The sequence below is a fragment of the Gymnoscopelus microlampas genome (genome assembly GCF_963454915.1).
Source record: "Gymnoscopelus microlampas genome assembly, chromosome: 21".
In the NCBI taxonomy this organism is placed as follows: Eukaryota; Metazoa; Chordata; class Actinopteri; order Myctophiformes; family Myctophidae; genus Gymnoscopelus; species Gymnoscopelus microlampas.
This window is the reverse complement of record NC_139958.1, coordinates 33,349,707-33,367,521: the sequence shown is the minus strand read 5'-3', so window position 1 is coordinate 33,367,521 and position 17,815 is coordinate 33,349,707. Positions and strand designations below refer to the sequence as shown.

Here is a 17,815-nt window from a genome sequence, read left to right as displayed (position 1 = left end):
GACTTTAACATGCGCAACAGGCTGCTGCAGATGTTCTACCAGTCTGTAGCAGCCAGTGTCCCCTTCCTTGTGTTGTCATGCTGGCAATCTGAACAAGTTGGTGAGAAAGTCTAGTTCTGTAATTGCAGTTGAACTGGACAATCCGGTGGTGGTTGCAGAGGAGGAGGAGGAGGAGGAAGGGCAAAGCTATCGTATGGAACCCCTCCCATACCTTTTCTGATGAGCTAGTGAGGATGAGGAGCGCATTCCGCCCCAGACTCATGCTTCAATACAAAGTGACTTGTCCAGTCCCACATTAACCCAGCTTGATCCCAAACAAGGACTAAGCTCTACACTATCTATTCACTCAATTACATGTTTGACTGACTCCTGCACCTGGTCTCTGGAATACTAGCACATACAAGAATGTACATTGACAAACACTGATATGTGTTGGGCCAGGACTATCGATTTTTATTTTTCTAAAGCTATTTTAGATTTTTTTCAAAGAAACTTTTTTCTATAATGACATGCCCAAATACCCAAAATAGGGATCGATTACTATGATTATTTGATTAAATGAACGATTATTTTAAACGATTAAATCGATTAGTTTATTATTAATCGATTATTAACTGTTGCACTCCTAGACATTTATGTTTTAAGAATAAATGTTGATAGCTCATATATTCATTCAGAGACCCATCGCAGATATTTACTGCCAGAATCTAAGGTTAACCATCTCATTTATCTTGGATTGTTTTTGTGTTTCAGTGATAGTTGTGCGTGTCTGAGCGCAATGTACAGTTGCTCAGTTGCTGCTCTAGAGGGAGGAGATGTGAGTGACCAATAGTGCATTCATTATTGGTCTGGTAAACCACGAGGAAGATACACCAAATAGGATGAAATGCATGAAATAAATTATGTGGGCCTACATTCATGCGGCTGGGAAGGGTCATGTGCACACAGGGAGGTCCAGGGCTGTGTCTGCTCATGTAACACTCTGAAACACCCACTTTGGCATTAAAAGGAGGGGGGCAATAAGGAGGTCTCAGGGATTAAAGAAAAAATATAAAACTGAGAAGTTTTTTCAGGCCAAGCCCCAATCAGTGTTTTGTAAAACAGCGAGAAAGGAGCCCCACACACACACACACACACACACACACACACACACACACACACACACACACACACAAGCACTGTTTCCTAAACAATTATAACAATATATAAAATGAGGATGTTTCGATGTTTATAATTATTCTAAACCTATTGTTCCTGTTGTTCTACCAGAAATCATAGATTGAGGCATTAAACATTGCTTTTATGAAATATTGGAGACCATTAGGGTTTTATAGAAGATGCAACATGTCAACATGTATTCTATTGCTAGTTTGATCAATTCAAATACTCTTTCATCTTAAAATAAGGACGTGACATTAGGGATGTGTCGAATTTATACTTGGTAGTGAGCTGTGTTCAGTGCGTTGCACACTGAAAATAGCAAATCTACAAGCTCACAACACAAGCCATTTTCTGCGTGGAACATCAGCATGCAACAATGCATAAATCATCCTTTTAGGGAAAGCCAAGATTTAGCCAAGAAAAACACACACTGGCCTCCATGGAATCCAAACGACGTTGTGGAAACTGAGAACTTTAATACACTAGGTCTCACCTTATCATGTGGCTCTCTGATGGAACTGAGGATATGCATGGCCTGGGCCGAGTTTGTTTCCAAGAAGTAGTCCACCAGGCCATTCAGCAGCATGGAGCCTCGTTCTGCAGAAGGGAAGAACATGAAGAGCAATTTAAGCTTTGGGCGCCGTCAAGTGTCGAACACCATGTCACACTACAGTCTCACAACATTGAGCATTCACAGCATACTGTCTACAACTTGCTGACAGCGTCGCCACAAGATGTTAAGGAAGTGAATGTGGTCTCGCACATCTCTGAGCTTACTTCGTCTTCCCAACCAATCAAAGTATGCAACATTTTATGAAGTCATACTTATGGCACCATTCATTTTTCCGTAAGGTACGCGACACCATCTGCCGATGACACAGCGACATATCGTTGGACACTTGTCACACAAAGCATAAAATGGCCTTTACACTAGAGTAAGCCTACAGCTAATCACATATGAATCCCCTTACGTTCTTCCATTACACTGACAAAGCTTAATGGAATAAAATACAATTTAAAGTCCCTAAGTGTTGTATCCTCAAACAATGAAATTATTTAATTACATATTAGATTAGTTACTCTCCTTTAAAGGGGAGTCTATCCTAAGCTTTTGTCAGAGGTTGACAATATCGAAGTGCGTTTAGCTTGTTAGCGTTTAGCTTAGTGTTTAGTACTAAATTACATCAGTTTTTGCATTCTTGGGAGTCCTGTGATATGGAAGCCACTATATTAATCATCTTCTACTACTACTACTACTACTACTACTAAATATATTCAGATTATGTTTTTCACAAAAAGGCCAACATTCTTTGGGAGGACTTTAAAAATAGAGGTTATAATGAAACATACATGAATACTTTTAGATATCGAAATACATTATGTAATCAAAATAGAAAACTAAGTGCATGTACAGTTGAGCACTGTTTAAAGTTTAAAGTGAGACACTGATGTACCCAGTACCACACACCGGACCACCAGTGTCTCTCCTCCTCTTCTGCCTAACAAAACTGTATATTAAACCAATTATTACCCAATGTAATTACATTGTATTCACTACAATCACCATGGACTGGAGTTGAATTTTGTTAAAGGCAGGCCTGTTAATATATCGCAATTAATATGGTACGTGAGTTGTGGTCCAGCTGCAGCATGAGCTGCTCCAGGCAACACAAGCAGCAGCCGGTGCCCGGGATGTAGAGCTGACAGGCAGGGTGGAGAAATGGAGACCGCAGTTCTCATCACTGGCAGCTGGTCTAAGGATTGGTGCATTTTAGGATGCCATACAGTTGCTCAATCCTGATTACGAGTAACTACCACCACACCTTTTAGTTTAAAATGTTGTTCTCAATATTCACTAAGTTCCATAGAGTTATAGTGAAGTCTGTTTCAGTGAATTGCGCGACCGCCCCACCTTTGTTTTTTGTTTTGTTTTTCAGCAGAAAAAAAAGGACTCTAGACAGCGTATTGTATTCATAAATGGGCGGTTAGTGTGAACATAACCATAAACAAGTGGTAAATAAATGCTCGACTCATCAAAAAGCACAGCATGGATCACAAAATCATAATGGCGTTGCAGGTGAACTGCCTTACCAGTGCTGAGGTGCTCATTGATGACGCCTCTGATCTCTTCTAGTTGACGGAGGTCAGAGGTTTCCAGAAGCGGGAGGAGGTCTGCCACATTGGGCTGCTCCCTGGCCATGGTGGCAGTACTGGGGGTCTCTCACACAGCACGTCCCTCCCTGCCCGCCTGGAGGGCTCCCAGGGCCACCCGCCTTTACAGTCTCCAGGCACCGCTGCTTAAAACCCCGGGACACATTCACAGAATAGGCCAAGTCAAGCGTTAATACATTAAAACTTAAATATTCGTTCATAACCTTATCCAAAAACATCAGTCCGGTTCAGTTAATTGTCAAATCAATAGGGATTTTGCTCATGTCCAGAACAAATGCAACCAACAGTCAAACTTTTCCCATTGATGTACCTACTAGAAATGTACTGAGTGGACCATGGTGACCCCAATTCCTAGGTATGTACAGGACCAGAACCCTTATGAAGTGCTTCTGCCTCACAAGCCCAGTGAATATCTAACTCTAACCCGATTTACTCCACCCATATCAAATCGGTCAGTATAAGACATTCATCGTTCCATGCCAACATGACATTTATGCTCTGTTGTCTTTTTGCTTGACATAGGACAAGAAAAGATAAACCAACCAAACCTAAATATTATTTTATACAGCATGCTCATTAGGCTTTTAACACCAAGTTCAAAGAGATAAGATGATAAAAAGCACCAGACCAGGCACACAAGAAGCACAACTATTTCTGAGAAATGTTTTATGACCTCAAAGTTGCCATGGTGCTGGCTTGAATCTAAACTTTGCATGCATACAAGTCTACCATCTGAATTCTGATTTCCTTTAGCTTAACCTTCACACCATAGTAGACATGAAAGGGGGAGGAAATACATCTTCTAAAAGAAAGAATCTAGGACAGGTTTAACAAGGCTTAATAGGTCATAATACGTTAATCTATGCAGGTTTTCTGAGATACCATTTGGACTAGACAGTGACTCAGCTCACCAAAAGTAACAGGAAGCCAAAATGACATTCCAAATGTTCAGCTGAAACACAAGCATAAATAATCCTGATAGACTGGTAAGAATACGGGACTCGACAACAAATTGCTCAACAATAGTAAGTAACAAATCAGTGGACGAGAGCTCACCAGTGTTCTAGACTTAATTTAAAATCCCTGACAAACAGGTTAATGAAGACAAAACAGGCATGATCATAATAGATGCTGTACCGTGCAGAATCATGTTCACTGACACTGAGAGATAAAGCCTGTAATGTTTTGCACCAGTGTATGATTTCAGTGGAGCCGATGCATAAACTCAATGAGGCTCTCATATTTACATACTAAAATATCCAGTGAAGACTATCTTTTCTGGACAGTAAGCAACACATTAAGAAATTATTGACTTGCGTGCGTGCGTGCGTGCGTGTCATGACGAATCAGAACAAGAAGGCGCTAATGCCCTCAGATAGCCTAGGTTCATAGAAAGCCACATCTCGATTGTCTTCTAGGTTATCAATAGGCTCTATGCACAGCAGCCATTTTGGAGGAAAATTGGGCCTCTTCTTACTTCCTTCACAGGTGTTACCAATGATACTAATGAAGGCTCTGTTCCATTCTGGTCAAACAGAGTCAGGGTGCTGATATTGTATGGTCCAGGGACCCTCATGGTTCCTTGAGAGGGTGTAACTCTGAGAGTGTACAAATGGAACCAAATGGACCCGGGAGGGTCCATTTGGTTCCATTTGTACACTCTCAGAGTTATGGGGGTCCTTGAAATTAAAAGGTTTGAGAACCACTGTGCTACACTAAATGGAACAGAGCCTTCATTAGTGTCATTGGTGACACCTGTGAAGGAAGCAAGGAAGGGGCCCAATTTCTGTCCAATATGGCTGCTGTGCATAGAGCCTATTAACTGCCCCGTCATGGGGCTGATAGTTGGGACATGTACTGTAAGTGGATTTAGGCCAATGTTGAATGTTGTCTAGCTTTGAGCGTCTTGCGGGGACACATGGTCAGTCAGTCCAGTGACACAAACAGGATCCACCCTGCGTGTGACCTCAAGCAGCCACTCCTGGCAGCTCTGGAACGCTCAGGGGGACACAAAGAACCTTTATGCTGCCGAAGCACTTCCATGTAAACACTGGAAATTACATTTGGCTGTGTACAAGCTGTTACGCACAGCCTCCTTTCTCATGCATTCAGATTATGAAAACAGCCAGCTCAATCATTTTAAAAGCATTATAATATATATATATATATATATTATATATTATATATATATATATATATATATATATATATATATATATATATATATATGCCTATTTTTTCACAACTTAAGTGCAACATTCTGAAAGTGGTAGTAAAAATATAGATATTTAGAATTTTAGGCTGAATGTGTCATGTTGACAAGGCAGTCCATTTCATAATGTAGGTGGGGGTCACTGAGGTCATAATTATGAAGTCAATGCACACCATTACTGATCCTGCTGCAAAATGTCAAGCCCCATGCATATTTGATGGAATTATTATAGGTTCAATAATGATGATAATAATGATAAAAAGCCGTGGGGGTCTTTTCTCTCAGAGTCAAATTAATCATCGGAATTTTACAGTGTGCAGCCAGGTGCAAGAGCTGCATGGAGACGCACACAGGAGAAAGTGAAACGACAAGCAAAATGACTCATGGCGATCAAAATCACATGAGCATATATAAACATCATGTGCAATTAGTGGAGCGCACGGGTAGCACTTTGCAGCTCCAAGCATCTTATGGGATACAGGACAGGTGGGCACTATAGGGACATCTGGGCACCTCGAAAAAAAAATGGCTATTTTGTCCAAAATGTTAAAAAAAAAATGTATATCTGAAATATAGTCTTATGTAATGTAAAGTATACATGATGTGAACATGCACGGACGGTACATCATTATCTGTCTGTCAGTCTGCCTTGTCTTAATTTTATCCTTCAACTTCTTGTTTATGCCCCAAAATGACAGATGATGTACAGGTTTTGTAGCAATTGTAGAAATATTAGACATTAATTGTCGAATCTTTAAGCAGTTTTAATCATGTATACTTTAGACAATTTTTCATAATATATATATATATATATATATATATATATATATATATATATATATATATATATATATATATATATATATATACACACACACACACACACACACACACTTTCTTTCTTTTTTACATTTTGGACAAAATAGCCAATTTTACATCGAGGTGCCCAGATGTCCCTAGTGCCCACCTATCCTGTTCCCATAAAAAAAAACTACAGCAGTGTTCAGCAGTATGAATGGACCACTGACTGCTGGCTTGGTAAACAACCCTGAGAGAACAATGGGCAGGGTTCGCTTTATACTTTATCCGATTATCTTTGCTGGCATTATTGTTGCGTTATACTCCTATAGTTCAACATCCATGCCGTTATGACCCCGTGGCTGAAGGACAATAAATAAACGACTAACATGTTAGAAATCAGAGTCAGTCTGATGATATCAACTGTCTTTTCCCTAAAAAACAAGTCAGTCTCAGTGTTGCCAGATTTTGTGAGAGAAATAAGCAACCGGGTCTAGGAAAACAAGCGCAAAAAAACCTATACAGTATCATGCATCGACTATTTGATGACGCGATGCGACGCATTGTGAGCTTGTAGAGCTGCTATTTTCAAAAACTCTATAAATAAAATGTGGAATATTTGTAGATTTTTTTTTTTTTGAAACATTCTAACACCACAAATGCTCCCTGTGGCACAAAACATTTTCATGAGAATGTTTGAGAACCACTGGTATAAATAATAATTACAAAATGTGGAAACAAGCCTAAATAAGCAAGTACACTTTAGAAACAAGCCCCAAAAAACTGCAGCCCACAATTAACGACCAATTATTACAAGCTACTGTACAGAAAAACAAGCCCAAAGTCGCTTATAATAAGCCGACATGGCAACACTGGTCAGTCTCATCGTCGTTGACAGCTAACGTTAGCTGGAACAAGGAGTAGTAGAGGAGAAAAATCATCCATTTGACACCAGTGACTGCTCTGCAGCGATGCACACCATCATACATGCATTAATACTTACATTATAACAAATTCAAAACGATAAGTGGCAGATAAATTGAGCTGTTTACCTGTTAGAGCAACCGCACTCCACAGGGCGCCGCCATCTTGAACACCTCACAGCTCCATCCCACCGAGATGCTCCTCCGCCGTCTCCGGTCTGACTGCACGCAAAGTAGTCCCGCAAGCAGTGTTGCCATGTCCTTTTATTATAAGCGACTTTGGGTTAGTTTTTTTTGTAAAGTTGTTTGTAAATATTGGTTTGGTAAGGTTGCGTTTTTTTGGGTTGTGTAGTTACTTATTTGGGCTTAAATGTTGTTGAAACCAGTTCTCAAACATTTTAATGTCAAGGAACCCCAAATTAATATTTGTAGACCCGTATACCATTTAAAGGAACATTTTATAATGAAGACTGTTTCTCTCCTGCAAATGATTGTGAATGTTTATGCTATTGTTTTTAACTTAATAAAAATTGTCCCAATGCAACTGGACTTTGAGGTATGGGGTAAGACCAAGGGCCCAGCATCCACCTTTGAAATTGTGTCTATATAGGAAGTGACAGTTCATATTAATGGCCTGTAGTTTCGTTGTTTTACCTCTGCTGGTGTCAGAAGAAATAACTCTCAATGCAAGTGGGTGTTTTTTTTAATACCTTACAGCAAAAAGTGTCCCATAAACTATTCATGTTAACTTATTAGTCAAAAATCCCAGCCGTGAGTGACACCTAGTGTCATAATGTAGTGGTGCCTGTGCTCCAATTGTTGCAAACATTGCATTGCATTAGCAAACAGACAACACACATGCCATTGCGTCGCTGCTGGAAGCCAGGTGGAAGAAAATGTCGACTCCAGAAATTATATCGTTCGGTTTTAAAGATTACGAGATGGAAGACAACCATACAAGAATCGCAGTATGCAAGGCATGCGAGAATCACTGATGGAATTGCAACTACTTTGAACTTCAATCAACATTGAAGAAGGTGCACAAAGACAGTCGATATCAGTGACCTAAGCTAATTCTACAAGAAACTACTACAAGAGAAAGTTATAGACTAGAGAGTTCAATGTGAGTGAGTTATGTTGTCATGGTTAATAGTGCTACAGCCATCTGATTATCTTTGGTTTTGTTTTGGAACAGTGAATCAGAGCATCAGTATTAATGTTTGTATTGTACTAGAGGTTCGGGCCTCACACCTACGTTGCACCGGCACCGCCAATCCGACTGATTTGCCCATATATGGAGATCTCTGTATATGTCAGTCCTTGTCCCCTCCATGCCCATATATGGAGATATCTGTATCTGTCAGTCCTTGATCCTTTTATGCCCATATATGGAGATCTCTGTATATGTCAGTGCATGTCCCCTTTATGCCCATATACAGAGATCCCTGATGTCAGCAGGATATGCCCAAATATGTGAATTCCCCCTTTTGTGCCCATATATGGAGCTGACTGATTTGTTTACCCTGATGCCATGACAACACATTTAGGTTAGACAACAGAATGCCTACTGTATGACATTGATTGGTGGTTGGCATAGCAACGGTTTGTGTTGTGTGTGATGTCAGACCAGAGTTCTGGACAGCCTATTTAAGGTGTTGCAGAGATGGAGAGAGACTGAAAGGACATTGAGAGACACATTGAAAGAGATTCCAAACAAGAAGAACCAACACCACCACCACCACCATGGACCTGAGAGAACCCGCCCCTCAGCAGCTGGAGTCTGCGTTCCAGGCGCTCAGCGTGGACACCAATCCGTTCGTCCCCAATGAGACGTGGCAACAGATATGGGCAGAGTCAAACGAGGCTATGCCAAGAGACGGGTTTCGTGGCGACAGGGGGCCAGGAATGATGGAAACGATGGAGACGATGGAGAATGAAGAAGTGCCTATAATACCCAGTGTGGTGACCACCCGTCCCGACGCTCCCAGGAAGGAGCACGTCAATGTCGTGTTCATAGGACACGTAGATGCTGGCAAGTCCACTATCGGTGGACATATCATGTATCTAACAGGAATGGTGGACGAGAGGACCTTGGAGAAGTATCAGAGGGAGGCCAAGGAGAAGAACAGGGAATCCTGGTATTTGTCATGGGCTCTTGACATTAACCAAGAGGAGAGAGATAAAGGAAAGACTGTGGAGGTGGGCCGGGCATACTTTGAGACGGAGAAAAAGCACTTTAACATCTTGGATGCTCCAGGTCACAAAAGTTATGTGCCCAACATGATAGGAGAAGCATCACAGGCCGATGTGGCTGTGCTGGTGATCTCAGCCAGGAAAGGTGAATTTGAGACTGGCTTTGAGAAGGGGGGACAGACACAGGAGCATGCCATCCTGGCCAAAACGGTTGGGGTGAAGCACCTCATTGTCCTGATCAACAAAATGGACGACCCTACAGTCAACTGGAGCCATGAAAGGTATGAGGAATGTAAGGAGAAGTTGTTGCCATTTTTAAGAAAAAAGGTGGGCTTCAACCCCAAGAAAGACATTTACTTCATCCCCTGCTCTGGTCTGACTGGAGCTAACCTCAAGGAACCAGCTGAACTGTGCACTTGGTATACAGGATTGCCACTCATTCCATACTTGGACAGTATGGAAAATTTCAATAGATCAAATGACGGCCCGGTTAGATTACCCATTTTAGACAAATACAAGGATATGGGCACTGTAGTTCTGGGGAAGCTGGAGTCTGGTTCCATCTGCAAAGCACAGCAGCTCATTATGATGCCCAACAGCAAGCATGTTGTGGAGGTGCTGAGCCTCCACCACATGCCACAAGATGAGGAGACAGAGCAGGCCACCCCGGGTGAGAACCTCAGGCTCCGACTGAGGGGTATTGAGGAAAGCGAGATCTTACCCGGCTTCATCCTGTGTAATGCTGAGAATCTTTGCCATGCAGGGCGCACCTTTGATGCCCGCATTGAAATCCTTGAACACAAGTCCATCATCTGCCCTGGTTACAATGCGGTTCTTTACATCCACACCTGTGTTGAAGACGTGCAGATCACCAACTTAATCTGTCTAGTGGACAAGAAGTCAGGTGAGAAGAGCAAAACGCGGCCACGGTTTGTCAAACAGGACCAGGAGTGCATCGTTCGTCTGCGAGCAGCACGAATCATCTGCCTTGAGACCTTCAGAGACTTCCCCCAGATGGGGCGGTTCACTCTGCGGGACGAAGGAAAGACCATTGCCAGAGGTAAGGTACTGAAGCTCGTTCCTGAGAGGGACTGAAGAGGGCCAGTCACACGGGAGTCCCGGTGAGAAAAGGGGTCTTGGGGCGGAGGCTTCATTGGTACTACGGCAATAACTTGTCAACGGCGACAGCAGCTCCTTTCACTCGGCCTGGCAAAGACCAGCTTAAAAACACTTCTGTGAAAAATGAAACCTGTTTTTAAGCAATAAAATACTGTGTAATTCATCTTGTTTGACTGTGAGTCATTAAATGGTACTTAAGGTGTACACTTTGAATAAAGTCTCTGCCACAGACTTCACACTTGTGAGTCTGATGCTTTCTCATATTGAGATCAAATATTTTCTCTCTCAATTTTCAGGTCAGCCCCCTCTTCCTCCGTATTCTAGTCTACTCTAAAAGTGGGCTATATTTCCTTTTTTATGCTTTCAGCAATGAAAATGACTGATGGCAGAAGTTATCTCTAAACAGATGTGGACCAGGAGTTGCCAGGACTTTTTTTTCATGGCATGGCACTGAGGGGTGATTTGGGGAAGAACAAGACTAATAACGACGTGGCTTTAATGTGCATCTCAACACATCATGTCGATGATGCCATATTGACATCATAATGAAACTCTAACATTATTGACTTCCAAATACAGAGTTATTTTCCTCTGTAAGGATCCTTCTAAGGATTTTGGTAGTCTTTCAGGAAAAACCTCTGGTAGCCCTGTTGTCATTGCAACCAATAGACCGTATTTGTCTACTGTATATGGAAGCAATCTGGGAACCCATCGTCAAATAAAAAGGAAAAACAGCACCCCCAGCATTTTTCTTGAGAGACTAATATGGAAGTATATTATTTAATAGTGGAATGAGTATTGTGAAAAATATACCAGTAAAACAGTATATCAAAAATAACTTGTTTTTATATTTCCTTGGCCTACTGCCAGCGTGCACAAGTAATTTGTCAATGCAATCTTGCATATTAATTAAGTCATACATTTATTCCACGGTAAAACTTTTTTTTTCTCCACATTTTGCCTGTGATATGAACACATCTGACCAGTATTAAGTGATCTGAAACTGTGAGATAAAACAGCCTTCTGCGGAGTGTATTGGAACTCAGTTTCATATAGGCTAGCTAGCGAAACCCTTTCACTAGTCTGTTAATAGTGCACATTATTGTCATATGATTAGACCAGAATACCACTGCTGTGAACCTATTGCTTTTACATACAGTATATTATCATTTGATCAGTAAGTAGCTACAATCCTACAGAATGTTTCCTTCTTATGACTGTTGTTCACATTTGGTCGAGAGTATAGTAGATGTGCTGGTAACTTCTCAAGTAAAATAAACAAAAAGAATCTAGGCTATTTCATACCTGTTATCAGTTATATGTTCTTTCTATATCTATACAGCCAAAGGGCAATTTATACAGCATAAAACCCACGACATACACAATGACATAAACATTAAATTAAAAATAAAACAAAATGAACAGAATTCTGAAAATTCTGAAGATCAATACAATAAACGGCACACTGCAAAACATCATTCGGCTCATGAATGTTTTTTAACAATAAATGTTAAGGGGGTGATTACAGATTACAGTTCCAACACTACAGTAGCACTTCATTTTTATACAAAATTGCAATCTCATGTTTTTCACAGGACACATAGTGTGTGTATTCAATCAAACGCACTGTCCCTCTGACCTCTTGTGGCTAAACCTTAGTGCTTGTGTCAGTAAGAATATGTTTTACCTAGTTTGTTTTCAGATATAAACAAGATTGATAGCGATGACTTAATATGGTACAGGTTTCTTTCTGATATGACACATATGTTTTATAATGAAGAACCACTGTAGATCATAATCAGGAATATGTTATTCTAATGTAAACAATTACGATAAAGATTATTATAAACTTAAAGTGCCCAATTAAAAGCAGAACACAGACTGTTTCCGTATCTGCAATGGAGTCTAGACCGAGGCGAGTCTATGCCATCTTGAGGGTTAGGACATTTAATTTAATCATTTGCAGTTGCATTTGTGTCTCTAGGAGCCAATGAGAGATTATGTGAAACAAATCATGACACCAAGGAGCAGTGGTGGAAAAAGTACTCTACAAGCCCACAACGCATTGTGAGCTTGTAGATCGGCTATTTTCAAATGGCCAAGGTATAAAATAGGGCTAAAGTGTTAATGTATGTTTTATGATATAATAATTTATATCTGCAAAGTAACAAGTAATTAAAGTTTTCATATAATTGTAGTGGAGTAAACGTATAATATTTGCCTCTGAGATAGAAGTAGAAGTAAAAGTACTGAAAATTGGAATACTCCAGTAAAGAAAAAGTACCTCGAAATTGTACTTAGGTACTGTACTTGAGTAAATGTACTTAGTTACTTTCCACAATTGCCAAGCAGGTAAACAAATTTCTACTAATCACAGGGATTGATTTATTCCTAAATTGGTGACAATATGAAATCTTTCTACTCTTGTCAGATAATCAGTTCAGGACAATAAAGGAAGACATGATACATACATTGTTTTCTCATCTGTTGTTTTTAAATGTGAGGAATCTAAAGGAGGACTTTCTAGGTCGACAAGCCGTTGTTGCTAATTGAAAAGAAAATGCACATCTTGCTATACATGTTATTATTCACTGAGAATAAAAGATTATTATTTTTTTGAAACTTGGCAGTCACATCATGACATTCAATGCATGCAATGTGTGTATCTGTACGCATGTGTGCTCTACAGAATGCAATTATGGACAGGTTTCAAATGTGAATAGCCAGGCATGCATGGCTTTCTAGGTCCAATTGCTGGACCTTGGAAAGCTTGCACTGTTAAACATAATTATATATTTTTTAGCCTAGAGCACTGGTTGTAAAATGTTTTCATGTCAAGGACCCCTAATACGTATTTGGCCGTGGACCGCCATCTGAAAATATCTATATAATATATATGTGAAATTGTGCCTCAACCTGAGAGGATAGAGAAATCGATCAGGTTAGACTGAATAGCCATATACAAAACTCAAATGTCTGCCTCCTCCGTCCTCAAGATGTCATTCTGTATTATTGGGTACAGTATCTCTATTATGCTTAGGAATTGGGTGCTCAAATGCTCACATGCTCAAATGTTTATAATGAGGTTGCAATTCATGAAAAAGAAAAGTGGAATATAGAAGGAGAGTAGGCTACGTTTTGTCAAGTGTCTTTTGGATACCATTCCCGAGACAGCGAGCGTAGTTTCCATCCTATAGCCCAAGGAAGTGGTCTGCTCCATGCACTATCCAAAAACAAAACAGATGGTCATTCAACACTTCCACTGAGGAATCATGAAAACCGCTCAAGTCTACACCTGAGGTGCACTTGCTGATCCTTGCTCCAAGCAGCTTGGGGAGCCTCCTCTCTCCTTGCTCTCGGCTCCTCCAAAAGCAAATTAACTCATGGGACTCGAATGATTTCCGGGTCATGCTGGAAGACGGAGTGCAGAGATGAAGTTATTGGAATTTGGTTTAGGTCTTAGGATGTCAGCCATGCCCAAATATGGAGTTCCATGTCAGTCTTTCCCAAGTATGTACTGTAGGTGCCCAAATGGATCATACCACATCATCATCATTACGTTACTGTTATGTCATGTTAAGCCACATCATCATTGCCTCTATAATAGCCTTGCCGATTGTTGCTACAGATGGCATAGTCGCATGCTTTTTTGTCACTAAAAGAAGTGTTGAAGCAGTGGTCATTCATTTAACTGAATGACCGTTTTGAGTTTGAAGCAAGTATTGGAGCCTCGATTGAATCCCCAGCCAGGCAGGATTACAGGACGTAGAAGCTGCAGGTTACCATATTATTGTATTTATTCAGACATGAAGAGTGTATTTGTTACTGTTGGGACGACATGTTTTGATGAACTCATTCGCAGTATCACGTCTTGTGATGCAGTCCAAGCCTTGAAGATTCGTGGTTATGAACGTTTGGTTCTTCAAGTTGGACGAGGCTCATTTCTTCCGACCCCTGAGACTTGTCCCGATGTCAAACTAGAGGCATTTCGATTCAAAGACTCCATAGCTGATGACATGAAGTGTGCTGATCTGGTCATCAGCCATGCTGGGGCTGGTAGCTGCATTGAAGCCCTCGGTGCAGGAAAGCCCCTGCTAGTGGTTGTGAATGACGGACTGATGGACAATCACCAGATAGAGTTAGCCCGACAACTATACAAAGACTCCCACTTGTTCTACTGCACCTGCAGCACCCTCACAGCGACCCTGAAAACCATGGACCTGTCTGTTCTGTTGCCCTTCCTACCTGGACAGCCCAAGAACTTTGGCAAGTTCTTAGACAGTGTCCTTGGTCTTCTTTAAGTTAAGAGAAGTTAGACAGCAAGCAACCTTGGTCTTCCTGAAGTTTAAGACCGTAACGCTTTACTACTGTATGTAACTTTCCTGTTCTACTGGATTTGAACCCGGGTCTGCGCAAGTGCATTTAGATCCTGTGTAGGTTGGACATGACCTTTGACACAATTGTTTCACAAACGTTTTGACCTGCAAGTATTTTTTTAATTTCTCCTAGAGCATGCAGGCAGGCTCTAAATGTCTCATTAGAAGATCAGGGAGACCGAATGCAGTCACCTCAAAAAAGTTATATAGTACCAGTGTTGCGTAACTGTCAACATTTTATTATCTATCTATCTATCTATCTATATATACATTTCTAAACCCAAAACCCCCCAAAAAAACCTGCCACTGTGTGGGACTAAACACAAAAACAACATATCAATGTCACTAACAAGACACGCCACAACGTGCAGAATTACTACGCGCAGTCTGTAGGCCACTTCATACTGCTCAGCACACATCTGCCCCCTCGCAGCATAATTAATTGCGGCCAACACAAACTCACAACATTACAGTCGGCCATGTTGTTCCTTAGCGTCATCGCCGACCACCGCCCAACGAGACCCAAGTGAGGTCAGACAACACACTCCATATTTGGGCATAGCTCCATTGGGAACATCTCCTATTATGGCTTTATATAACCGCCCAACGAGACCCAAGTGAGGTCAGACAACACACTCCATATTTGGGCATAGCTCCATTGGGAACATCTCCTATTATGGCTTTATATATTATAGAGACCAACAAACACAAAGCACCGCGCAGCAGCTAGGGGGGAGGGGCGCGCAGCGCCCCGACCCTCTATTTATAATAAATCAATTTGTGCTGAAGTCGGCGATCTCCATATATGGGCATCTGACGTCAAACACAATAGAAACCATTGCCTAACAACACCGATTTCTGGGCCTATCTGCTTGGCCACCAGCTAATAACGTGGCGCTTCAGTGAGGTTATTGTTTGGACACGTTGCAAACGTGTAGTCCATATGTAGGAATATTTGCACGCCCGCCACAGACAAGACAAACACTGCTTGACCGCCACAACTTCAACTTCAGTCGTGTGTTTGTAAATATACATATTCCTGCTGTAACATAAGACTAGAGTGAGATACTGTGGTACTGTCCATTTATGTATAATATAAGATGAGTATAACCAGTGATGAAGTGAACTTTTTGGTGTACAGATATCTCCAAGAATCAGGTTTCTCCCACTCAGTGTTCACCTTTGGCAATGAGAGCCACGTCAGCCAGTCCAACATCAGTGGAACACGAGTGCCCCATGCTGCCCTCATCACCATCCTGCAGAAAGGCCTCCAGTATGTGGAGGCAGAGATCAGCATTAACGAGGATGGATCAGTGTTTGATGGCCAGCCAACTGAGTCACTGTCCCTCATTGACGCGGTGATGCCAGATGTGGTGCAGACACGCCAGCAGGCCTTCTGCGATATGTTAGCCCAGAAACAGGCTGCATGTTCCATGGCTTCATCGGTCTCCGGCATCCAGTCCAACCCACCAAAGAATGGAGAGGCCACTGTCAACGAGGAAGAGAGCGCCACTCATAACACGTATGACCACAGTGAGTCCATGGAAGTGGATGTGGACATAGAGATACCTGCTAGTAAGGTCACAGTGCTCAGAGGTCACGAGTCTGAGGTGTTCATCTGCGCCTGGAACCCTATCAGTGACCTGCTAGCCTCAGGCTCAGGGGACTCCACAGCAAGGATCTGGAACCTAAATGAGAATAGCAACTCGAGCTCCACCCAGGTGGTGCTGCGCCACTGCATTCAAGAAGGCAGCCAGGATGTCCCCAGCAACAAATATATCACCTCACTGGACTGGAATAGCGATGGGACTCTCTTAGCAACAGGGTCGTATGATGGATTTGCCAAAATATGGACAAAAGATGGGAACCTGGCGAGTACCTTGGGACAGCACAAAGGGCCCATATTTGCACTTAAGTGGAACAAGAAGGGGAACTCTATTCTCAGTGCTGGTGCAGATAAGATGACAATCATTTGGGATGTGCTCAAAGGAGAGGCCAAGCAGCAGTTCCCCTTTCATTCAGCCCCAGCACTGGACGTGGACTGGAAGAACAATAGTACCTTTGCCTCCTGCAGCACAGACATGTGCATCCATGTATGTCGGCTGGGCCGCGACCGACCCCTGAAGACTTTCCTGGGACACACAAGTGAGGTCAATGCTATTAAGTGGGACCCATCAGGGAAGCTACTTGCCTCCTGCTCAGATGACATGACCTTAAAGATTTGGAGTATGAGCCAGGACTCAAGTGTCCTCGACCTCCATGCGCACAGTAAAGAGATCTACACTATTACGTGGAGCCCCACTGGCCCTGCAACCAACAACCCCAACTCCAACACTATGCTTGCTAGCGCCTCTTTTGACTCAACCGTTCGCCTATGGGACATAGAGCGGGGAGTGTGTATCCACACATTGACCCAACACCAGGAACCTGTCTACAGTGTGGCCTTCAGTCCTGATGGCAAACACCTGGCCAGTGGCTCCTTTGACAAGAGTGTCCACATCTGGAACACTGCGACTGGAAAGTTGGTGCGCAGCTACAGGGGAACCAGTGGGATTTTTGAGGTGTGCTGGAACAGCACAGGGGACAAAGTCGGTGCTAGTGCTTCAGACGGCTCTGTATGTGTTCTCGATCTCAGAAAATAGCACCCTGATTGAACCCATGACCACAGATAGATAGATGGCTTTTATTGTCATTCAACAATACATCAAATGCATAATTGAAAGACATTTCGTTCCACTGGCTTACAGAATTCTAAAACTCGTTGTGGAAGATGACCCTGAGAGGTCACAGGACAATCCTCATGATGGCAGCAGCGGAACCAAAAGCAGCTAGTGTAGCTGGTTCGAGTGTCGAAGAACTTC

At 42.1% G+C, this 17,815-nt stretch overlaps 4 protein-coding genes across 6 annotated transcripts in view; 3 read left to right on the top strand and 1 right to left on the bottom strand.

Annotated features, from left to right (window-relative positions):
- Positions 1-7,458, bottom strand: part of tsc1b (TSC complex subunit 1b) — a 41,811-nt gene extending 34,353 nt beyond the window's left edge. For all 3 annotated transcript variants that reach the window (XM_084046263.1, XM_084046264.1, XM_084046265.1), the window contains exons 1-3: positions 7,396-7,458; positions 3,253-3,455; positions 1,655-1,758 (exon numbers count right to left, since the gene is read on the bottom strand). In XM_084046263.1, coding sequence (XP_083902389.1) covers positions 1,655-1,758; positions 3,253-3,361 — 213 coding nt within the window. In that variant the 5' untranslated portion in view covers positions 3,362-3,455; positions 7,396-7,458. The remainder of the gene's footprint in view (positions 1-1,654; positions 1,759-3,252; positions 3,456-7,395) is intronic.
- A 1,551-nt stretch (positions 7,459-9,009) lies between these two features.
- LOC311037913 (eukaryotic peptide chain release factor GTP-binding subunit ERF3A-like) lies at positions 9,010-10,554 on the top strand (the record flags this gene model as incomplete). The annotated part of the gene is made up of 1 exon (XM_084047209.1): positions 9,010-10,554. One exon carries the CDS (start codon positions 9,010-9,012, stop codon positions 10,552-10,554), a length of 1,545 nt encoding a protein of 514 aa, XP_083903335.1.
- Positions 10,555-14,384: 3,830 nt separating this feature from the next.
- On the top strand, positions 14,385-14,879 carry LOC311037912 (UDP-N-acetylglucosamine transferase subunit ALG13-like; the record flags this gene model as incomplete). The annotated part of the gene is made up of 1 exon (XM_084047208.1): positions 14,385-14,879. One exon carries the CDS (start codon positions 14,385-14,387, stop codon positions 14,877-14,879), a length of 495 nt encoding a protein of 164 aa, XP_083903334.1.
- A 1,175-nt stretch (positions 14,880-16,054) lies between these two features.
- LOC311037721 (F-box-like/WD repeat-containing protein TBL1X) lies at positions 16,055-17,596 on the top strand (the record flags this gene model as incomplete). The annotated part of the gene is made up of 1 exon (XM_084046992.1): positions 16,055-17,596. One exon carries the CDS (start codon positions 16,055-16,057, stop codon positions 17,594-17,596), a length of 1,542 nt encoding a protein of 513 aa, XP_083903118.1.
- Positions 17,597-17,815: the final 219 nt, after the last annotated feature.